This window comes from Parus major, chromosome 1A (genome assembly GCF_001522545.3).
Source record: "Parus major isolate Abel chromosome 1A, Parus_major1.1, whole genome shotgun sequence".
NCBI classification, from domain to species: domain Eukaryota; kingdom Metazoa; phylum Chordata; class Aves; order Passeriformes; family Paridae; genus Parus; species Parus major.
The window spans coordinates 62,546,224-62,571,678 of NC_031773.1; the positions used below are offsets into that span (position 1 = coordinate 62,546,224).

The 25,455-nt window shown below is 40.4% G+C and overlaps 1 protein-coding gene across 9 annotated transcripts in view; it reads right to left on the minus strand.

Annotated features, from left to right (window-relative positions):
- Positions 1–25,455, minus strand: part of SOX5 (SRY-box transcription factor 5) — a 618,882-nt gene that overhangs the window by 23,347 nt on the left and 570,080 nt on the right. For all 9 annotated transcript variants that reach the window (XM_015627613.1, XM_015627615.3, XM_015627614.3 and 6 more), the window contains 2 exons: positions 12,845–13,022; positions 8,029–8,174 (listed from right to left, as the gene is read on the minus strand). In XM_015627613.1, the coding sequence (XP_015483099.1) occupies positions 8,029–8,174; positions 12,845–13,022 (324 nt within the window). The remainder of the gene's footprint in view (positions 1–8,028; positions 8,175–12,844; positions 13,023–25,455) is intronic.

Below are 25,455 nucleotides of genomic sequence, written 5' to 3' on the forward strand. Positions count from 1 at the left end.
CAGAGAGGTTCCTTATGAGGTGTTACAGGGAAAAGACCAGAATGGTTACAAAGACCTAGTTATTTAATTACTCTTCTCTCAGGAACAGAAACCAATTCACAGAAAGAATTTGCTGCAACTTATACAGTCATTTTTCTTTGTTGTGTGTTGTGGACACAGGGCTTCGGTTTCTAGGGGTTCTGAAGTCAGTATCTTTAAAAGCACTGAAGGCATGACAGAGTCCACTGAAATAAAAAGAGGAAAATCCTCAATAACTTGGCAAGGGTCAGGCCTCTAACGTGGTTTGTTTTTTTTTATGTTTTAAAATTCTTGCCTTGAGAAAGAATGAAAGATTTCCTTCATTCATAAAGTGTATCATTTGGCTTGGAAACAAACTGATGGGAAGTAGCAATTCTAGAGGACACTAAGGTCCTACTTTTCTTATGTTATCATCTCTGAGAGACAGAGCAAGTCAGGACTTTTACATGAAAATGCAAGCAGGATTGACCCAGCCCATTATTTTGAAGAAGGAATAAAAAGGAAAAGGAAATCAAAGCAGAATGATGAGATGCTGTTTCCTTCTTAGGAAAGTTGTTACAGCACAGGCACAGGCATTGACCTCAACCAGATCCAGCTGTAATCTGCTGACTGCAAATAGGTTAAGAGTTCCATGACCCAGTTTCTCATCCAGACTGCTTCTTGGGCTGACATGGCCTGTAACTCTCTGTGAATTGTTCAGTCACTGCACCTTAATTTCCTGAACTCCACAGGATGGAGATAGCGATCCTTTCCCACCACTGTGAGGAGTTTTGAGGTCTCTGGATGAAATGTGCCATGTAAATTTTAATCAGGGACTTCACAGCGAGTCAGAAAGCTGGTACAGCTGATCAGTGTGGAAAGGAAACATTAACTGGGGGAGAGAGGTGGCACACTAAAAATGAAATAAGAGGAAAATCACAACCCACACAGGATTTCCTGGGAAGGAGGGTCTGCATGTATGCAAAGAGAAAGCAAGAACACAGTCTCTGCTTTCCTGGCAATTGTTTAATAAACAATGGGTGACTCAACTGCATAGAAGCAATACAGTCATTACAGACTACTTTTTTTCCCATTTTTCCCTAGAAGGTATTCAAATTATGAAGGCTGATGTACCTTTGCTTACACTTTTACCAGCCCTGTTGAACAGGGCAGGCTGATCCCTCAGGAGCACGAATGGACACAATTCACAGAAGAATCAGGCCCAGCCTCTATTACACTGAAGAGAGGTACTCCACTGATGCTGGAGTCCATGAATGAACTGAAAGCCCCAGTGGCTCAAGACATGTGCTTATGTAAAAATAATAAAAAAATCTCAGGAAGTAATGAGCTCTCATGGCTGTGGGGCACATCTTAGAACTTAAACCCAAGGACTCAAAAAGCTCAGAAGTCGTTAGAAGAACTCCACTTCACTTGTATGTTTTTTTTCTTTCAGGAGGAAGTTGATCCATTTTTATTTGGTTTCATAAAATTTCCACAACAGCATAAACAGCTGCAGTCCTCCCTGATCCACTGGGCTGTGAATGTTTCCAATCTCCGCCCTTTGGAGCGAACAAAGTCTTAATTCCCATTCAGCCTTCAGCATCTACATGGGTCTAGGGTTCCTCCCTTGCCTCTCTGCCTCCTGTTCTCCATGATTTCAACTGGAGTTTCACACACACACACGCACACATCTGTGGGCAGAATCTGTCCCTCTCTCTGTAGGATTCATTTTTTATTAGCCAACCCTGCCCATGCAGCCCTGCCATCACAAGGCACTAAGGACATAAATACACACATAAATATCCATACTTAATCTTGTCTTTGAAAAATGGAACTGGGCACTTAATAAGTGATGGTCAAGCAGGAAGGAAAAAAAAAAAAAAAGTGGTTTTTAAAATGAAGAGCTAAAATCCTTGGGGGAAATGTAAAAAGTCTTCACTGCAGAATCTCTCCCTCTTATGCGTAGGCACTTGCTAACTGAGAGTAGTGGCACTGTGACAAAAGCAGCAAAACCAAAGGCAGGCTTTACTAAAGGAAAAGGGGGAGGGGAGTTCTTCTACTGGCCATCTGTGAAAACAAGGCATGTGGCCATTAAATGCAGAGGCTGTAAATATAAATATACACAATCTCCACAAAGCAAATGGCAAAAAAAAAAAAAAAAAAAAAAAAAAGAAGGGGGGGAAAGGAAAGAGGAAGCCAGATAATAAGTGGACAAACTTTCAGCTGAAGTAAATCAAAATGTTTATTGGTTAGTGCTGGGCAAAACCAATTTTGATCTTTGCAGTGTGCAAGCCTGATCTGTGTTTTTTAAATTACAGTTATGAAAAGTTTCAGGAGAAATTGCAGTAGGTACAGTAGCCCTGTTGAACAGGACTCCTTGACCATGCATGATCCTGTTGAGGCTGCTGACTGGGCTTACTGGAAGTCTGACATCTGGGTGATGCAGGGGTGATGACATAATACCTGCTTGACTTGTCACACATTTTGAAAACTTTGAGCTCTGTGCTGATAGCTTGAACAAAGAGGTCTGCAATCTCCACACAAGGACTTCTGCTGGCAAAGAACCTCAGTGAAACAAGTTAGAAAGGGAGTAGGGAGAGGTGTAATAAGAGGGGGATGTACAGTTGTTAGGATAACACATTAACTTTCATGCTCTGGGACTCTAACAGGTCATTGTCTGGTCCTCACATTGTACAGCCATTAGTCCAAACAGATCTCTGCTCACACGGCAAGAAGAGAACAAAAACATTACAGTGGTTAGCTTTGCTGAAGTTTAACAAGCCAGTGAGGAATAGAGTGGGCTACAGGATGTATCTATTAGGTCTGCTGAACTTGCAGGGAGAAGTGTGGACGTGTGTAATATCTGTGGGTGACACAGCCTCTGCTGTAGAGAATGCTGAAGTAAAATTTTCCAGTAAAATACGACAGAGGTTATGAAATTGGGCAGGTTTCAACTCTTGCAAAGTGATTTGGCTTCTGATGTTAGTACTGTGCCTCTGGACTAGTTTGCAGTGGGCTTCTGGCTTGTGCCAGGTCCCAGTTTCAATCATTACAACTTACTCAATCTAGCCTGACCCACGGACTCTCGGTGTCTGCAGCAAGAACAGGGCTAGTCTGTTTTACCAACCCTTCTCTTTTTTTCTCCTGCCTGCCCTCCTGTCCTCCAATTTTCTCATGACTTTCTGGTTCAAATCTAACCATTAGGGGAAGAAAAAAAAGTTACTGAAGCAAAATTCAAAATTCTCTACTGCAAGAAAAATTTAAATGTCATGTGTTGAACCAACTGCTCCTTATGTGTTTAGTTAAGTGAGCTCCAGTGTTTTATTTCTCAAAGGCAGCAGGGAGTGTGAGTTTGAGATTCTTAATATTCCCCTTCTTTCCAAGGGAAGAGCAGGGACAAAATTCATTTCAGCTCACTGGATCACAGTGGTTTCTTAAGAGTTAATTCTGCTGTCCCCATCCATCAGGCAGCCAGTGAGGCATCAGAAGGAATGATGGATGTAAAATTATTACAGGGCTGCCACCAGATATACTTTCTGCCATTTGTAACTAATGCTGGAACTGACACACTTTTTTCATTATTAAACATCCACATTAAGTCAACATTGGTCACTGTCATTTCATGTTTGGCACTTTCTTAAGGGGAAGAGGGAGAGGTGGGGGTGGGAGTGGGAAGGCTGGTGGGAGGAGGGGTGAGTGGGAATGGGAGGAAAGACATCCTGAACCCGGTGTTCCATAAGCATGAGTAATAGGCTCCTGCTTACAATGCTGGAATAAATATTGTTACAAATAGCTATTTAGTCACAACCCAGAAGACAAGTATATGTCAGAGCCTTTTAAAAGGACACACTCCAAGCAATAACAGGGAGAACTCGAGCCGCAGGTTAAGACACACCCCCAGCACAAGGGGGTGGGATGGGTGGGCATTCGAATGTCCTCAGCTTGGAGTGTGACTCCATCCCTACCCATCAGCAAGGCTCCTGCGGCTGGGTGTCCTTCCACAGCTGTCCCAGCCACCGCTGGTACCCTGCTCCTCCTTTGTCAGCGAGCACATCCCCGAGCCCGGCTGCAGGCAGGGAGTTACTGGCGAGCGTTCCGCATGTTTGTGTTGTGTATCCCTGAAGGAGTGCGCTGTAGGCTGGGATGCATGCACACACATGCCGGCTCTTTGTGTTTGTGTACATTTCCCTTGCAGTTTTGGGGCTGAACAGACAGGCCAGGGCTCCCTGGCTGATGCTGCCTTTTGTGGTGTTTACCCCAAGTGACAACCTGAGCCGTGAGCTGTAAGAGGTAACGTGGTTTATGTATAGTACGTATCAAGCTATAATTAACTGTAGATGACAATTACAAATAAAGCTATGCTCTCGGGTTTCCAAGAAACCACAAAAACACACTCTTCTCATTTATACAAGGAAATGTTTCCAAGAAAAGTAATGTAAAAATATGTTTTACTGCATTTGCAATTAAAATAGGTTTTAGTAAAACTGAGCATTGTGATGCTCAAAGTTTTTACTGTAAGCCTCTGAAAATCAAATCCGTCAAGATGGTCCAAGTTGGATGCCCAAAAAGTGACTCACCCAAATCATCTTAGCCATTTTTAAAAATCTTTTCTTATGTATGACTCCTTTTATACAGTTTCGCTCTACTTCCACAAAATTCCTGTCTGACTACTGTCTTAGCTGTAATGTCTGGCTGTCCACAGGGATCAACCCAGCTGGGAACATGAGCAAGAAAACAGGACATACTTGAAGAGCCCAAAGAGCTTTAAGACTCCCAAAGATGATTTCCAGCCCCAAGCCTGCCCAGCTACCCGTGGCAGACAAATCCCCACCAAGACTCTCCCATATATGCTGGAAATGGTGCAGAGCCCACTTCCACTGAAAGGCTGCAGAAGCAATTCTTACAACAAAAATCTCAGCAGGTCTCAGAGGATCATAGGTCTCCAAAAGTACACTACACTCTGCAGCACAGAAGGGAAAAAAATTGGGATAGCCCCAAATGAGTGTTTGTTACCTATAAATAATAATGTGCATTTCTAAGTACTAATATGCCCAGGGATACACAGATGAACGTTATGTTATTCCTCTCTTAATTCCACCCCTTATCTCCAGTTCTCTGGTCAGGAAGCAAAAGTGACATGCATGATGGCTGAAAAGTTCAGAGGCTGCCACTAAATCCCATGGTGAGACCTTGAGCTTCTGAAAAAGGAAACTCCATCAGAAAACTGTAGCACTACTTCTTGCTAACCACATTCCCAACTAGCTACTTCTCTACCTCTGAAAGCAGAGGAAACCAGAATAAAGTTTAATTAAAAATGGCAATCCTTGCTTTCCTTTCAAATCTTTCTCTTAGAGAAAAAGCCTTAAAGTCCTAGAGCAAAAAGACACAAACTTTAGAGAAGCTGGTTTGTCTGGATATGAAGTTCACATATTAAAATAAATCACAGAATCAATTAGGTTGGAAAACACTTCTGAGATCATCGAGTTCAAATCAGCGAGCCCAAATAAAGTTTTGGCATTAACTGTATCAAAACCCCAAAAGCCTTCAGTTTCTTTAGAAAAATTCTCTGTTGAGCAAACCATTTTTTCTTCCTGCTACCTTGTAAAAGAACTCCTGTCTGCCCTCCACGAGCCCACCAGGAGGTATGAATTAGAGAGGAAAATAAACTTCAACTGAGGCTGAGGGTGTGAAGTGAAAACAGAAGGAATAAGGAGAATCCCAAGAATAGGAAAGTAACAGAATAAAGTGAATGCAGATGGTTCCACTCCTGTTACTTAATCAAAAGGCTGTGCAGAGTCACTAGAGCCAGCATAAAGTCATGTGTTAGAACAACAGCTGATCTGTATTAAAGAAGATTAACTCGCAATGCCATGGTGGAGGGCCTGGGATTATATTATGTGCTTCCATTGCCGAACAAGCCGTCAGCACAATTACTGCCCTCCGATGTGAATGACTGATCTGTAACCACAGCTAAACAGCATGCTGCTTAGGGGCCTGGGTGCTTCATGAAGATGAATTTCCATACCATCAAAGTGCTTTTAATGGGCTTCCTGATCCAACCACAAGGCCTGCTTTGCAAGTATATAGAACTCAGGATGAAGGCTTCCTGTCCAAAAGGATTTGGTCGGTTGTCACTTGACAATTCCCAGCCAGCACAAGGGAGGAGAGGGGGGAGATAGGTAGAGTTGTCTCTGCTTTGGAGGATTTAAAGAAGAAAAAAAAAAAAAAAAAAGGAAAAAGAAAAAAAAAGGGTACAGATGCTTTCTGAATGCAACCAACTGCTGTATCCACAGCTGAATTCAATGTGCTTAACAAATAACGGCAATTTAGCTATGCTTGCGAGGAATAGCTTGAGTCACTTTGCATTAGCATCTGGCTGAGTGTTAAAGTCATTTCTACATGGGGAGCAGAGAAAAGGAATTTCTGCTCCGAGCATCCTTTCAAGAATGCTTAAATATTTGAATATAAATTCCTTTGTGCTTGTGATCACTTCTTCTTATATCTGACACTCTGCTTTTCCCTTTTCCCTTCTGGTGCTCTTCTCTGTGAAATGCCGTAAACATGCTCTATCCCTCTCTTTCTTTCTCTCTCCCCATAGCAGCACCCTTATTCTTCTGAGACAGAGTGTATGTACTGCCAGATACCTATTACACTGACCTCTTTTTTCCTTCCCCTTCCTCTCCAGAAAGTGCATGAAATTGGAGTCATTTCTACATCACTGACACCCAGGATAGGCTGATGAAAAAAGTACAGCGGTGAGAGACTCACATGTACATTTAACATTCATTATGCAGGCTGCTGGCTTCTCACAGCTTATTGATCAAACTCCATCTAAAACCAGGGAAAATGGAAAGCTATCCAAATTAGCAATCTGCTCATTCTGGACAATATTGTTTGACTCACAAGCTTCCTAGGATGACTGGATTTCAAGTTTCTGCTAAATAGCTGATCATTTTTATTCAATCTATTTATCTGCCTGTCTCAGTGAACTGCACAAGACTTTACAGTAGAAGCGGTTTCAATTAAATGTAGTTGACACCAAATGTGACAACAGGGATCCTTGTACTGCACAAGGATGTCTGTATCACCTCAGAAAATACTGCAGGAAGGAGAAGAACAGGAGAAAGCCTTGCTAAGCCCACGACGCTGAGATGCGTGCCGGAGTTGAGATGCGTATCTTAGGTGGCAGCATTGTAAGGACAGCTCACTATAAATGTGGCAGCAGGCACTGGCAGGTCTATTTATCCTCCATAAGCCAAGGTAGTGCACAGAAAGACATCAGGCACTTATGGAGAAAAGAAGCAAATCACAACCTTGTGTGACTGTTAGAGAACACACAAATTTTACTAGAGAATATCCACTTTGTTGGTATTTTGTGTTATAGCACAGCTTCACAGGCCAGTCCAAAAGCAGAAGGTGGTAAGGCCCATATGTTCTGCTGCCTCTAAGTTTCACTGCAAATATTTGGTGCACTTTGTGTTGTCAATTCTCTGCTTTTCAATTTTGTTAAGTCATCTAACATGACATGACAGTGCTACATTGCAATGGTCACAAAATATCATATATGACGACCTCACAAGGCTAAATACCCAGAAGCTGAGCCTGAGTATCAGCAAAGCTTATGTTCCTAAAGAAGCTTGAATATTTTCAAATCCAGCTCATCTCACAAACACATGTAAGCATTTCCATAAAGCAAGATTTCCACTTAGACCCAGAGATTTCCAAGATCACCTTCTCTTAATACATGTTGACAGGCTGGAACAGAGAATTAGGGGTCTCCAAAGTTCTTGTGAGGGCTTTAACTATCTCTACCTCCCCCCCACTCTCCCCCAGGGGTCTCCAGGTCTCTTTCATGCCAGTTTTTAGTTGTGGTTTCCATGTTGCTTTTCACTTCTTTTGAACTATTCTGCTTCAAAAACGTGGAAGGAAAAACAGAATAAGGAGGAAGAGAAGGGAGGAAGAACCCATGTATCTGTGGGGAGAGGCAAACAACCACTCTGACCCTTTGCAGAAGGAGTCTGGGAAACTCACTTTTTCTGTCCTGCAGTTACTGAGACCCAGGCTGTTCACCACGGCCACCTTCCCATCCAGCACCTGCTGCTCCCGCCGTAGCTGCTCCTTCATCTGCCGGGCCTCCTGGATTGCCTTGGTAACAGCATCGTGGTCATTTAAATAACCTGACAACATGACAGAAGAAAGGATGTCTTAAAATAAGGAAGTTACAAGAAGACACTGTAGCTTTCACCAGCGGAATGCAGTTTATCGTTATTAACGAGAAAGAGTTAAAAGGCAATGCCCACAAACCTGTCTGTGCTCTGTGATTCTGTTGTTGTTATGATAGAGCCACCTGGACATAAAGCACGAGAAATCTCAGTGCCAAAATCCTCATTCCTGCTATTTGATCCCATTAATTTCAATATTTCCCTGACACTGCAGAGGTTAGCCCTGTGGTTTGTATGCAGCAGGATGTAACTGGATAAGAGTTAGGGGAAGCTTTGATCATGCCAGCAATCCCAAACTCTTAAAAATAGACCGTTTCATTCTTCCCCTTCTTAAAACTTGTGAATACATTAAAATAAACCACAGGTGGCGGTGGTTTGCTATACATATGAAATGCATAATGGCTGAGAAGAAAAACCTCATCCACTGAATACACCCCACCACCACCTGTCATTCATAAATGTACAAGAAACCACAGCTACACGGACCTACATTCCCACTCCTATTCATGCTGCTAATAGTAGGTCAAATGTCCACTGTTTTGCTGCAAATTCACAGCCTAGGGCTTAGCCTTAGTAGTCACTGATTTATTTCCTTTTAAAATGTTACAAGAATCACCGGCACGGCTAATACTATTTAATTTTAAATGTGACACTTTGTCATTTTTTTCCTTTAGTGTACTGTAGATTATACTTATTATGATCTGCATGTGATTTGTAGGATAGAATACTGATGGAAGACTCCAAGCCCCAGTGTATTTTTCAGATATTAAAGTAGAGGCTAATATCTATCAATCTCCCTCTCCCCCTCCACATCCCACACGTGTGCGCACACACACTTCTTTCTGTCTTTTAACTAGGGCATAAAAACGGCATAAAATGAATCTGTAATATTAAATTGCCCAGAAAAGGGACTTCTGTTTGTGACATGAGGCTAAATCTAACCAGATCCATTGGTGAATTGTGACAGATGGAGGGACTGTGAGACAGAAGGCAGGCACTAATCACACACAAAATGACCGGCTTGCCTCAACATGTTCCATGGATTCCAGCAAACTTTACACCCTAATCCATTTTTAGAACAAAAAACATCTGGGCCATAAATCCTCTAATCTGCCAAAACACGCTATTAAATCCCATGATTTGTTGAAAAACACTAAGATTAAAGAAAGGAAATATAAAATGGCTAACTGCCGTGTTAGGAAAGTGTTATTAATACTTTCTTTGTCTCAATTATGAATGTTCTGTTCCTAAAGAGCCTTGTCTAATCATGTCAGATTACACATCCCTGCTGTATTGCTAGACTCTTCTATCTGATCTGCTGATTGCCAAAAACGTAGGACATTGTCTTGCAGCTTAAAACATTTCTGGGGAAGAAGCTGATGTCAGATTAGTTCAGTGCTGTGCTGCTGTCAGGATTTTAGTTTGGTTTGGGGTTTTATTGTTGTTTTCTTCGTACTGCAGACAGAGTGGGACTGGTACTCCCATCTTCCGTCAAGAACAAAAGCTAGAAAGAAAAGTTCCTGTGCAGTTTGACTGTTGTAAACTGTACTAACAGTTTTAGTTTTGGCAAAAACCTCAAGAACCCTGAGAGTTTTATATGAAATAACTTCATCCACATTGCTTTTATCAAATGACCCAGTTCAGTAATTCCCAACCAATGGAATTCCAGTAATTCCAGTTTTCCCAGAGTAAGGAAGAATATAGCCTATACTAGCACAGTGCTACCAGCTGATTTTTTATATATTTTTTTTTAATCTCCATTCTACCAACTTGCTTGGTTTCTTCCCCAGTTTGCATCTGTTAACCTTTGCATCTGATCAACCTTGCATGTAGCCAGAATAAATTAAAAAGGAAGCAAATAAACAAACAAACAGCAGTATTAGCGCTGCTTTTGCTGTTGTCTAGGTATAATACTTTCAATCTGTAACAGAGCCAAATTTGCCTAGAAACTGGAATTCATGGCCTTCTCCAGACTATTTGGCTTTTCCTGAATACTGCTATCTTTGAGACAGTTTGGCACATGACAGTGAATAAAAGCAAGCACTCCTTATGTTTTTCAGTAGCTGCCAAGATGCTGGTGTGCAGGGAAATGATTAATATAGAAGCGAGTTGAATGTAAATTATTGTTGTTTAGGGTAGGTGGTGAATTATTGACAGAGAGGGGAACTGCATTACATAAAATGAACTTAGTTCCAAGGATTGCCAAACTAGCACAGAGATGTTGCAGATAATGGCAAAGAGCAAAGAGAAGTTGTTTCTGTTTTTAGTACACGGACATATGCCTGTTCCCAAAAAGAAATGCTTGGATTTAAAGTCATACATGAAGCCATGACATTTGTGACTGCTCAGTCTGTAGCACAATTTATATGCTATAGGGATAGCTCTGGAAAGGGCTGTGGAGCTGTGTGCCTGAGTGCAGCTATGCTGACAATCTCTGAGGCTCTGAGTTCATGTCCCCCAAAAGAAAACTGAACAGTACACAGGCATTTCTCCATGTCATGGGAGCCAAGGAGCCTGAAGAACTGCTTCCAGAGAAAGGTTTTTAATCTGAAGTTAATGGGGGCGAAAAGCGACAGCTCAGGTGCATCCCAGCAAGGTGGGCTGGATACACCTTGGATAGACAACTTGTGCCTTGTGCTGACAGCTCCAATCATTCCAGTACTGGAGCTAACTCTGACAGATGACTGAGGGTTTCCCAGTGGCTTTTTGGAGAGGATGAGAAAGTGATCTCGTTTCCCAACCCTACTAAGGACCTTCTTAGCTTAGCTAAAAATGCTATCAAAATCTTTCATGGCGTAGCTCCTGCTGGAGGGAGACATGGAATTTCATGCTCACTTCAAGATCACCAAATAGTGACATCAGGGCAATGAATCCTACTTGATGTAACTTCTGTTGGATCTGACCTAGCAGCTAGCAGGAGACTTTGCAGGGTGTTCAGGAACTTTTCTTTCTTGCAGTCCTCCATTAAAGGATAAACCTTGTCTAGAAATACATTGTGTCCATGCAGCTCCTGCACCAGTTAAAGACAGCTTATCTTATATATACAGCATGCACAGTGATACTGCTCAGCAACCTCAAAAAGTCACTTTCTATATTTGTAGCAGAGAGATATACAGCAGTGAACTCTATGTCATTAACAATAACTTAAGTATGTTATCTTTTGCTCCACAGTTTTCCATGGTTTATTAATGGTATAACACATTAATTCTTCTTACAAGAGTGACCTTTAAAGCTCTGTTCATCCTCACAGCTTTTATCCAATTACCTTATCACTCATTAAAGGTACAGCATTTCAAAATCTGCACCTTGTTAAAAGAAGTAAATTGCAGAGGTCTCAAACCTATGGAAAATGTCATGTGTTTAGGGAAAGAAGATTGGAGTGGGGAGAACAGAGATGTCTTGCCACCAAAATGCAGCCAGATGCTTAACTTCCCTCTACTCAAGGACAAAAAAATCTAATGTGAAAAAAAATGAAACTCAAAGCATTGTGCATAGAGAACAGCAGGGTCAAGAGAATTAAAGATAAAACACATTACTATGTATCACAGTTAAAGAGTGTGGGGTTAATAACAATACAGACATTAACACTCAGTAATGTGATATTTAAAAAATATTTATATAATTGTAATGTGTCATACCAAATAAATTTTACTGCATAGCACTGCTGTATCACAAACATATCTTCTGATAGGTTTGACCTATGGCTTTTTTTGGGGTTTTTTGTGCTATCCCTGAAAGTGGCCAGGCAGGAGATGCTTCAGGAGGAACACAGCAGATAGTAGAAAAAGTACATCTGCCTCACTCAATTCCCAAAACAGAGCTTGATTTACATAATGAAATCTTGATTCAGGTTATACTCAATCACTTCATGAAATACAACATTTCAGTTAGAAGGATCAAGAATGGGGTGTGTACACATTTTCCTTACACACACACACAAAGAATAGTCCCTTTAACACATCAGATTTATGAAATTATCAATAAAACTGATGCTATTTAGATGGTCTTTAGGCAAAGACATAATTTTGGCAGGAGGAAGCATTATTACTATTTTCTGGAACGATGTTAAAAACAGCCAGTCAAGACTTTTTGCAACACAGAAAAACAAATTTGGGATTTCCTTTAATGAACTGGGTGATTGCTTTGCTTATTACACCAAGGTAAAATAACATTCCATTCAGCATTTGGACAGACTAAGGATTAAACTTGTAATTTTGGAAACACATGGAAGAATGTCTTTTAACTTCAAGAATGTTTTTGAAAGTCCATCCATCACTTTTAGATGAAGTAGAATAATATCACGGGTCTTCAATGCCCACCATTAGACAGGTCACTGTCTTTAATGTGTTCCATTAAAAAATAGCATTTTTAGAAGTTAAAGCAGCCCCTGAAATAACCCAGACCTTTGTTTTCTGAGTCTGAAAAAGCTAAGATACCCCTCCTGAAAGTGAACTTCTTCACTGACACCAACCAACTGGAGTATTATGGTCAACCTGTGACAGCTCTTGGCCCACTGCCAGGCAGTGGCTAATAACAGCCCCCCTTCCATTAGGGAAATCCCCAAATTATTATTATTATAATCCCCTATCCCCTGTTATGAGTGGGATAATCATGACAGAGCTCACCTATTGTATTGGCTCTGGCCGAAGGACTCGCTAATGTTGCTGGCACGGAGGACTTTAGCGAACTGGCCCCACTGTTTATTCTCAGAGCTGGCATGTGAGGAGAGGTGGGTGATGTGGGAGATTTGCCATCAGATGTCTTGGGTTTGGCTGAAAGGTTCAGAGGCTGGGCCACTTCATCCTGCAAAAAGCAGAGGAGAAAAAGAATGTTATCACCAAACTGCTGCTGGCACAACACCACCCAAGCGAAGACACTGGTTTCAGCTCATATGAACTTCTAAACCTGAGAGGTTGTATCATATATATGAAGATCAAATGTGATACCATCTTGTCACTCTGGTTTGGAACTGAAATGATAGATAAACTGGAAAATTAGTGTGACATGATCAGAGAACATCATCCATTTGCACTTCGTGTGAGAGTTGTCTCTGAAGAAATTATTCCCATCAACAAGACATTTGCTTCTACCATGAAAATAAAGAGCAATTTAACAGCTATATTTTGTCTTGAATCTTAGATTCATTAATGAAGTCAAAACTGAAGACCATCTTCACTTAAAACTCAACCACCACTAGCCAAACTGGGCAAACAAGTGAATGGGGGGGTTCAGTTGGGTTTTTAATGGTCTTTTTTTTGTTTTGTTTGGGTTTTTTGGGGGGTTTTTATTGTGTATGTGCCTTTTCTTCAGGTTTTGTTTTGTTTTAACTTGAACTTTCCCCTGAACTTCCCAAACTTAGAATTCCAAGCACAAAAACACCACAGGAAATAAATATTTCTCTTCTACCTTAACAAAATCTGAGACAGTAACATGGATAATTCTGCATATACCCTTAGATGTTTTTATCTGTTGCAAAGTTTAACTTCTAGATTTCAGCAATTATTATTATTATGTGAAAATACAATAATTGGGTGACATTTTTTGTGGGGTAACTGGAATTATTCCTAAACCTGTCTTGATTACACAGAGTGACAGGCAGTGCTATAAAAAACATTAAAATGCCAAGTAATGTATTTTTGTTCGATCAGAGTAAAATACAGTAAGGAAAAAAAACCAACAGAGATGGGAGAAAAGGATTTTCAACAAGGGGAGTATTTTAGAAGTGATTTTAACTGACTTTTAAATAAGCAGAACTAATGGATGTGATATTAGATCAAATCACCACGTAACAGCTTAGCTCTTGTCTGACACTGTGACTTAGGAAAGTCATCCTTTAGCTGCAAGAAGTGCTGCATCAGTGTGGTGGTTAAAACAACTGGGTTTCAGCTCCAGACACTGAGGAAACTGATTCTGGTCTCCCTAAATTCCAAGTATGTTTAGCTTTATAAAATTATTCCTGGCTTACAACAATGAAAAGCTGAGTGAGACTAGACTCTGCTTTTGGTTTTTGTGAGTTTTTTTTTTTGTGTTTGAGTGTTTTACTGTTACCACCAAAGTCTCAGTAACTACCAAGTAACAGTGATTCTTTTCCACACAGATGGATGTGCTGCAGTAAGGAAGGAATTTTACAGCTGCCTATTGCTTGTGGAAGTACGATGTAGATGTCTCCAAACCCAAGACAATTCTGCAAAGCACTGCCGTGTAACTTCTCCATTGCCTCTGAGCAAAGCACCTTTGTTATACTTGATTTTATTTCTACATTTGGTTATATTTATACAGAGTTTTGTGACAGTCATAGCAGATAAACATTATCAGAGGGATTGTGGACAAAGCTGTCATCCTGAAAGTGATGTTGAAGCCATCCTAGAGGCAGCTTGTGCATAAAATAAATGGGAAAAAAATCGGTGCATGAAATTGCCTTAGGAGCCTACATACTATACTCTCAGAAGTGAATTAGGTACCTAGATGGCAGAGGTCTGTTGATCTTCTAGGAGATGTAGGCTGCAGGGTTAAAAATGTCACCAGTAAAACCGGCATTTGATGTTTTTAGAAGGGATTTGTTACTTTACAGAAATACAAATCCATTGTATTAGAATAAAATAAATAAAAGACAAAATAAAAACAGAATAAAATACCAGCCAAATGAAGGGGACTTGCTTTGCTGCTCCTCTGATTTCAACAAAAAAATAAAGAAGTCTCACAACAGTCCAACTATAATGTTGTGAAATCACTACTGAGTTAGTTGCATGAAAGTTTTAAGTACAAATGAGCCAACAAATCAACCAAACACAGCGACCTTGTGCCAGACAAGGATCCCTGAATAGCAAACTCATGTATTTGGAAGACAGCCTGAGAAGCCAAGCAAACCTGCCCACAGACTTGTTTCAGTTCAATCCAAGAGGGTTTGGTTTCCATGTACGTTTGATTCTTGACATCTGCTGTGAGTCTCAACAAAAGGGGCTGATTAGTGTCAGATATGGGACTGAAAGCTGCATCGTGCTCTCTGCCCAAAAGAAATCTGACTGAGAGCAGCACCAGTTCAGAAGGAGCAGCAGCTAGTCCTTGATAGGAATGGCTCTCACACGCTGCAAAGGCAGCTTGGATTCCAATCTACATCCTTATAGTGACAGGTTTTTTCATCCTCTTGCCTCAGTCCCTTAGCTATCCTATCCCTAGAAACCTTATTTCCTGCCCCCCTCTTGCTCCTTCTCCCTTTTCTCAGCTCTTCAGTTCCCTTTTTTTTAACCTGGTGTGAAGGCAAGGTCCTGTCCAAGTCCACCATACAACAGTGGTTCAAATGTCATTTAATGCAAGTTAGAAACAGAGGAGGAGTTTTTCCCCCCACTGTAGGCATCAAGCAATGAGGCTGTTTGTGTTGTAACTATTCTCGGTAGTAAGAATGCTCTTCTTCATTCAAGTCAGCACAGCCTTCTCTGAAGCCAAGAAACATAAGGCCTTGTGGAAATAATAGAAGTCGACAGTTCCAGAGCTGATAAATGTCATTCCAAATTGCCCCTTCATTCACTTTCATTGTGTGTTCAGGCTAATGGTAAATTAATCAGAGGTCACAGAAGCTTGGTTCTCATAAAGGGGGGGATAAGTAAATAATTTTCAGCTATTATATATATTTACAAAATGATACTGCTCCACTGTTTGGTCTTCGTAACATTTTTACTTCTGTTATTTCAAAAAGCGTTCTCAAATCCTCGCTGGAAGTCAAATGCATTAAAAATCCTACGTTGCATCGTGATTTGGTAATAACTTCAGTCATTTCTTTTACAGCAGTGGAACTACACTGATTTATTCCAGAGGAATCTAAAAATATCTGGGGGACAAGTAATAACATACAATTGTGTTAAGTGTGAAGATGACTGTTAGGATCTTCACTCCTAGTCAGTGAAACATGTTACTCTTTTCCCTTTCTGCAGCCATAAATTCAGAATCCTCTGCCCTTCTAGCTTAAACCAAGAACTGTACTGGGTCCATTATTGATATGGGCCTGTGTAACCCCAATAAGAATTAGGTGTCAGTCTACCTTTATTGTTTGACTATAAAACCTCCCAGTTAACATTCTGCCACATTACAGATTAGCAGAATTTTCCCACTTATGCCAGGGCTAGGTGTAAGACAGCTCGGCCAAGTAAGAGACAAAAGATAAAAAGCCAGATGTAGCATCTTCACTTCAGGTAGACGGTATCTTTCAACAGCCAGGAGATTTGTTTTTATGCAGTGGATCACAGAATCTAGAATTACTTCACGCAATCAGTTTTTATTAGAGAAAGCATGGATTGGTCCCTGCCTTTTTTTGAAATGCAGCTATTCTAAGATGACATTGACAAGGCAGGGTTTTTTTCCCAAGCCAGTATTTTCTAAAGAATTAAAGTCAAACATGTATTTATGTATCAGCCAAAACAATTAATGCTGAGACTGGAAGATGTTAAGACCCAAAAGGCTTGTAATAATATAAACACAGATGTGATGAAAATAAAATATGATCTTGATTAAAGGTTATGAAATGCCTCTTTAAAAGTAGCACATTGGTCTTAAAAAACAAAATACACATATGCACAAAATAAATGTAGAGAATAAAGCATAAGCCAAAACACATGAAGGAGGGGTAATAAAATGTACCCACAAAAAGCAAAGCATTGGCAAAGAGATTCCCATCCCCTGTATCACAGCTGTGACAGAACAGTTGCTGTTTTAGGGAGAACTGATTTTCCTCCCAGGACTGGAAGACTCATTAACCCAAACCTGAATTCAGGGAACTTTAAATCCTTGATTTCCTCTAGATTTTTCTTCCTGGTTGCAGCTAGGTATTTGAGGAAAGAAAGAACCCTTCACCTACACCAGAATTTAGGGGCGTAAATAAAATATTCAAGAGCTGTATTTTGTAGCATCACTCAGCCTGGATTAGTATAACTCTGAGCTGTCATATTTTAAACTTCAGACACAGAAAATCTCCTGGTTTAAGTGCCTGACATGCAACACAAACAGAAATTCTGCTGGCAAGTTGAGCGTGAATCACACTGATTTTATAAGGTTTGTGTGGTCCTTTGAAAAGGTAAAATGCTATAGGTTAACACAAAGTTCTTATTAACATGGGAGGAAAAAATGAAAGAGGGGGAAAAGGAAGGGATTTGGCCAAAGCCATACAGTGACAGCAGCAGAACTTCAGACAGATCCAGGACTGACAGTCACCAATCTTGAAATAGTTGGCTGAAATGATGTCTTTTCTAATCTTTCCATCATGCTGTCTCTATTTACTTCCTCCTAGGATAAAAGGTTAATTCATCTGTATGGAGAATAGATATGGAAAAAGAAGGGGGTAAAATCTGATTTTGAGAAACTCTCTAAACCATTTATTAAAAATGGCACTATTTCAACACCAAGAGCTGAATAAAAGACTGATAGCCCACATGGATGAACCAGTCTCAGAGAATGAAAAAAGAGGGGGGAGGGGTGGCAAAGAACCCAGACGATTCATTAGGATTTGATAATCTCACTCCTTTTCACATATTTTAAGATTAGTGCACTATTAAAATACAGTTACTGAATTACTGTACTGTCATTTAAATCCAACTGCTGGATCCCACTGTGGCACACACTGAAAGTCCAGGTTGCAGGGTTTATTACAAAATCATGAACTACTCTGGGTATCATCTGACTGGCAATACAAATGTGCTTAAATGACCTGGCTTAAGCACAGCCCAGCCTGCTCTACTAAAGAGGCTTTTCATGACCTCTGGGAACACATTCACCACATCTTGCTGCCTATTTAAATGACCTTGACAGTACAAATTACAGCCAAATGAGTTAGAAATAAGAAACCAGGGAAGGGGGGAGTTTCTACAAGATTGCCTCTGCCACCTCAACAGAAACAAAACCTCATTCCCTCACCCTGGTTGTGTTTCCTGGAGATCTTAATTTCAATAGAAATGCAAAATATGGAGCACTTACTGGCATGTCTGGGGCAGAAGACAATGATGGCATTGTTGCCCACTGAACAATGCAGCCACTCAGTGGCTTATCCAGACTCCTGCTTATCCAAAAACGTCTAACCAAAATACGTAAGAAACCGAGGTGCAGGAGCAGAGATGCAAAGAAAATCCTCTGGATTTTCTCTGGAACCAGTGTCCCTTGAGACTACAGCTGTCCACACACCCATACAAAGAAAGACACTGGCATCCCCTCCCCTTCTTCTGAAGCCACGCATGGTGAAACTATCTGTAGCGATAATAAGAAGCCAAGAGGTAAAGGCAGTTGTATAACATGTCGTATAAATGAATCATGCTGCTGATATTATCCTCACTGATGAAATAATTGTATTAAATTAAGCAGGGATGCTCACATGACAGGATGGGTGAATTAGATAATGCTCATCTGCAGCTGTACCTCCTCCTGCCACATTCTCAAGTTTTGATTAAGAATAATGTGTCCCTTCCTGCAAAGGTGGAAATTTCTCTAACTATGTAGAAAAACATATACAAGACATAAAAACAGGTATCTTGGTTATGATACAGTAATAAACACAACAGAATTATTCTTCAGGTTCAGAAAAGTCATTTTATCGTATTCCTGCCCACAAGTTTCAGCACCAAAAGTAGAAGGCATGAGTAGACTCTGGTTAGACAGAAAAAGGCACTAAAAACAAGGATGAGGGCAGGTATGAGGAACAATGGCATTCTTTCCTTCTGATGGTGCAGAAAAATCTCTGCACCATCACAGAATCTCAAAAAATCTCTTTTTTTTCTATACCCAGAGCAGCTTTCTTTTTTTTTTTTTGTTTGTTTTGTTTTGTTTGTTTGTTTGCTTTTGGGTGGGTTTTTTTTTTTTTTTTGTGGGTTTGGTTTGGTTTTGGGTGGTTTTTTTTGGTTTTTTTAACAGTGTTGCTTGGCTGGGTATTCTTTTCCTGAATGAATTTCTCTGAGAAGACAGGTACTTTCTGGACTCAGGGCATGTTATCCAACCAAAGTTAGGACTTTACTGATACTGCCCAAATACTCTTCTTCATGGGACTCAACACAAAGGGGGAAACTGAACTGCCTTATACTTGTGACAAATACTCTTTTTGTTCTCTGGTCTGCTTGTAGGGAACTACTCAATGAATAAATTACTCCCAAAGTCTGATTTACACACTGTGAGGATTGTTTTCTCCATTCTTCTTCATGGTAAAAAGTGGTGCAGGAACATAGCAAGTGAATCTGTTTTGTAGCACCTGGGCAGAAAGGACTTCTCCCCAGGTCTTCTTTTGCAACACTAGGGACTCTCAGGGTATTTTCTGGGGACTTCAGGGTATTTTCTGGGGACTTCTTCCTCTCAGAGAGATCCCTAATGTTCTCCTCTTTCCCTTTTTTTTACAGGAAGTATAGTTGCCAGGATAGAAGTCAGCCATCAGAAAGATTAATTTGCTGCCCTGAAAACCCCAAGCTTTGATTTTGTCTGGTCTGTTATGTTGTCACAGTAAAAAGCAGAGAGCTGCTGGGTGGTTTTCACATTGTATTGAGCAGTGTTGTTTCCCAAATTTGAATGCAGAATTCCCAAACAGACAGAGGAAGAACAGAAGAGGAGCATGCAAAATGACCTGTTTATGAACATGGCAGGCCCTCAGAGATTCCTTCCCCCTCACCCCACAACCTGTGTATGTGACACACAGCACTTATTCCACAGTACCTCTGCTATAAGCCATGGAATACAGATGCTGAAATAATAGAGGAGGAAATACAAAATTATAGGATCATTTTAGCCCTCCTGCTGTCTCAGACATGGGAGAGTGGGATGTTTCAGTTGCAGGGCAGCATTAAAGCAGTGTCTAGGGAGAGAACTATGGAACTGCTCTTCACAATCCATATCCAATGATGACCTGGGGTAAAGGCCTTCCTTTTGTGTAGCATCTGCTCAGACCTCTGCACACAGAAACAACTCTTTAAAGGTCTTCAGGAAAAAATGCACTTGGACCTTTTCCTTTGGGGTCTCATGGAGCACAAGGCAGGCTGCTTGGCCAACAGAATACACCAGGACATGCAGCTTAGCAGAATGAACAGACTGGTACATGTTTACCCAAAATTCATTTGTTTAGTTTCACAAATCTTCAGAGACACGTCCTCCAAACCACGCTTCCAGTTTCTGGCTGGCTTCAGACTTTCAAAATGCCCAACCATCCTTGTGAACTCTGCTAGTAATCTCCACAGACAAATAGCACAATGTGTTTGAGGAAAGCAGCCAGTATGAGATTTCTAGGCTAATTTTCCTTGATCACGACTTTTCAGTCATCCCAGCCTCTAGGGAAACCTGATGACTTATGGATGCTTATCCCAATCCAGATCCAAACTTCAAGCATTCGTTTTCATCCACACAGAAGTAAATTACTTAGTCCTATCACCATTATTCTTCTAACTGGGAATTTGCTCTTCTGTTTGACTGGAACTAGCAGAAGTGAGAGATGCTCACCACATTGCTGGGAGAACCCAGAAAGAGGATTTTTCAGTACAGCATGAAAATAAACTACAGGAACAAAGAGCTTTTAGCATTTACTTGCACCTCATAATGAAAAACCTCCTTCCCATTCTGCATCTCTAAGTGAGTGAAAATTTAACTCAGCAGCATCATATACAAAAAAGCCTCAGTGAAGCTGCCTCTGAGCAAATCTTGCCAGGTTGGTCCTGAAATGAGAAGGGACCATGTTGAGTAAAGACAAAACATGAGCCAGTGCAAAATGACTACTCACTTGGGATTCTCCTTGTCTGTACTTCATGCCAAACTTGGGTCCTGCTGTTTGCTTTTTTTTTTTGCATCTAACTTGTTCAGCTGAATTTCTCACATCACTATTTCCTTCACCTGTTTATTTGGTGTCATGTTATTAATGAAGTACTTAGGTCAGAGGCTCAAGCCAGAGGCTAAGCAGGAGTGATTTAGGCACAGGTCAGAAGGGACTGATGCAGCCACTGCAAATCTGCAGGGGAAGATGACAACTGATCTTTCACAATTTTAACCATGAAAATCACATCACATGTGGCAAAAAACATTAGAGAGGATCATAAAATTGTGGGGAAAAGGAAGGGAAAGGATTCTTCCTATGAAGACTGCTTCTCCCAAGCTGTCCTCACTGAAATACATGGCAACCAGGACACTAAAAGAAGGGGAAAAAAACCCACTTGTCCAGTGTACCATAGGAATTATTAATTAATTAGAGCTCATAATTACTCTGACAGCTTTTGTCTTATTTTACAACTGGGAAGAATAAGGCACAAGGTGGCTAAATGATTTGCCTAATCTTATACAGTAAACAGCTGAGTCATTAAGAAAAACAGAGCCACTTTTCTTCAGAGCAGTGTTTGGGAGCTTCTTTGATACTGTCCTGACCCTCCTACAATGTCCAGCTGCTTCAAAAGAAGTTGCAAAGAACGTAGACAGAGGTCAGACAGTTTGATCTGTGGTTATGTGTTCCTGAAGCTGTGCTGGGTAGAAACTGCAGTGGCCTCTGCCCCAGTTAATTTTATTGTTTTTTTAAAAATCCTTTCTGCGTAATTCTGTCCAATAATGCCCAGAAGGCTGAATGTGTGGAGTTGTATCAGTATTAATGCCCTCTTCCACCTATAACAAGGCTGTTTAAAAATGGAAATAGACATTGGACTGGATTTTGTTGCAGCCTAAACTGAACCTCGAGTCACCGCCTTCCAATGAATCATCCCCCAGTAAATGTTATGCAGAACAGCAATAAAAACACCCAAACCTGAAAGGATGGGGAAAGACTTGGAAGGAAATAAAACAAGGACCTGCAAAGCCAAACAGCATTACAAACTGGTACATTTTAAATGAACGAGAAAACAAAAGCCACACTGATCAAAGCCTCCCACCTCCTCTCTGTGGTGGATGACACCTTCGCTGGGAGCACACCACCACCTCTAACCCCACACCTGCAAAAGGAATTAATTTCAAAAAGAATACAGACCAAAGCAAACCATATCAAAACAAATTAGCAACAGACCCCTCATCCTGCTGTGGTCAGACAGAAGAGGCAAAGATGCTCATAGTTGCTAAGATTCAGGGGGGAAAAAGACAAAATAAAACCACTACCACCACCGCCCCCCCCCCCAAAGAAAAAAACAAACAAAAACAAACAAGCAAAAAAAAAACACAACCCAACAACCCAAACCAAAAAACAACCCAGCTGTTGAAAACTTTAGAAGAAGCAAGTCCAAAGACCTTGAAAGAAAAGATATTTCAAACAGCTTGGACAACTGGTAGGGGGCTAAGAAATTCCTTTTCAATAAACACCTGTGCTTTCTCTGACTTTGGATAGCTCTATGTAACCCAGGTAGATTTTTCACTAAGAGAGGCACTAAGTACAGCCCTAGGAATATGTAGTGCAAAGATAATACACACTGTATTTATTTATAGATACACACAACTGCAACAAAAATGTCAAAATACATTTTGCAACTGTAGATAGGAACTGCTTGACAATTTGTTTTTCCAACTAATAGCTTTTCAAAGGAAAACTATCAACACAAAGCTCATCTGTCTTTAATGCTTGCATGCTATTAACAACATCCCAGATCACTAAAATCAAAATGATTTTACAGCTTGGTCTTGCTGGATATCTTTACGTTTCACCTCCTTTTAGCAGCAAGATGAAATCTAACCAGCAGCTGCAGAAAATTGAGGGAGTTTGAGGTTCTGTAGGGAATGTTCAAAGCCAACACATACTCCTTCAGTAAATACTGCACTCATAGAATAATTTATTTAATATTTATACCCCATCCATGCTGCTATGTGTGGGGTCAACTACTTGAGAGAACATTTGTTGGGAATGGTTGGGAATTGTTGCAGTCATGCCTTTTTTTAACTGCTGATTCCTTAGGTTCCTCATTCCAAAGAGACTCAGGTTTAGTTCCAGACTTTACAACAAACTTTCTTGGTGAATTTGAGTGAGTCACTCGTTATCCAACCTTCTGTACATGGTCACAAACATCTTCGTGAAGTCATCATAAAATATCACCAAATATAAATTCTAGTGTTTTGTACAAGAGCACATGGCTACAGAAAGCAAAGGGCAATTCTTTGTATCAATTCTCTCACAAAACTGGAGACAATGCAACCTTTCACCTATGAAAAGGGCAGATTGTATGCAAACTGGGCATACATCAGTCATGTTTATGAAACTGCATGGGAACACCACCATTTGCAAATCTTTAAGTTTAGCAACTACTATTGATGTTATATATTTATCTCTCTCTATCTATCCATATTGACTCTACCTATGTTTATTATTATTTGCTGCTGAATGCAGAATACAAGCAAAAGTGTGCTGAAGAAGTATTCAGCCCCACTTGGTGCACAGACTTCAGATCCTATTCCTGATTCACACCAGCAGAAATGAAATCACCATCAGGACCAGTACTGGGGCCAAATTGCTGGCAGGCACAATGAACCACTAATTGCTGGATTAATTAGTAAGACTCATAGTTTGTCCCCATGAGATGCTGAATACTTTCAGCTCCTTTTAAAACCTTGCATCTTAGAAATTAAAATTAACAACTGCAAACTAGTATTTTTGTTACACTGTAGAAACTCAGCAGGAATTTGAAGTCAGATCACAGGAATGCTAAAATTCCATTATGCAAAATTAGGCAGATTTTTATCTGACATTTCCCTGTTAATTCTGGAGAACATGCATACATCCACACACAATAGCTACTCCATGCTGTTCCTCAAGCCCAAACAATTGGTTAAAATAGTTTTTGTAATTCTGAAAGAAGACAACTGCCTCACAAAATACCTTTAAAATCCCCCAGTACCACACTATTAAGACCAAACTATTCTTTTCAGATATAAAACAAATGTCTATTTAAGAACACTTCCAAATGCATTTCCATCACTCAGCCAGAACACTTTTACCTCCCAGAAGCTGACACTGTAAGAGATGGAAAGAGAGACAGAGAGGGAGAAGAGACCTCTAGTCCACCTACTGGCTTCACTGAAGGCACTGAATCCAGCTCTAGCTCATTTCAAGTAGGTTCAACTGTGTCAAAGGTTACCCACAAGCTATTTCTTGATGATTTATAGCTGATGTCTACAGATCTCCTTTTATTTTAATGATGACTTCAATACAGATGCTAAGGCATTCTTTGTCTTCACAGAAGTGTACGGGAGGGAAGTTGACATCTTAAAAAAAGAGAATTCCAAGAGACTGATTTGCTTTTTCTGAACAGGGCCAGCTCTGGGCAGTTTTTATATCTTATCCAGAAGAAAAAAAAAAAAAAGGAAAAAATATCCCCCTTCACCCTTGTCTCCTATACTAGAGCTGCTATGTTTCTGTGACTTATTCTGGGCACAAATCCTAGAGCACTGACTCAATGTGTATGTCACCAGTTAATTATCATCAAGACAAGACACTGGGACACTTGGTAAGCATAAGATAATTTTATCTCTTCACCAGTAATAACATGTATTCATATAGCATTATTTTGCTCTGCTTGAGCCCAGAGTCCCAAAGATACCATCATGGGAATGCTTCCACCCATCATGGAACCAGAATCATTTGAGGGTGAGGAACAATAGCACAGGAAAAGCAGTAGCAGGACATACCACATCCATTTGGAATTTCAGGTGTTGTGCTGGTGAAACTGCTGACAGCTGTCCAGATTGTGAGATTGTTTTCAACTTCAACATTAGCCTGAGTGTGCACAAGGTCTGTGTGTATGTGTTGAATTTTCCTGATCTCAAATTTCGTCTGTGCCTTTATAGAAAATCTTGGAAGTACAGACTACCCACTCATTTATGAAAAATAATAAGCAAATAGAGATAAATTAATTTCAGAGTTTACTTACAGACTATTTTCTGTGAACATTTGAAACTAGGAGGAGAGTACCCAGAAAAGAAGATAATTTTAGAGAAGAATAAGAATATTGGAAAAAAAGCACAAAAGGGGGTCGTTCTGATCTGCAAGCAAAGCAGAAAAAAACCCAAGAGTTTAGATTAGCAGAGCTCAAGATTGACTGAGGCAACCAACAAGCTAAATTCAATATACATTAACTTACATCTGTAACCTGAAGTGTATACAGCTCTTAGCATGGCTAAAGATAAAAATAATCAGTGACCTGGAATGACTGCTCCCCCTGAGAGAGCTACCTTTCGAAAGAAAGAAATTCACAAGAACCCACACAACAAAAACACTCTCCAGAATTGCTACATACGTATGCTTTCTTCCTAATTGTACACTGAATTAAAGTGA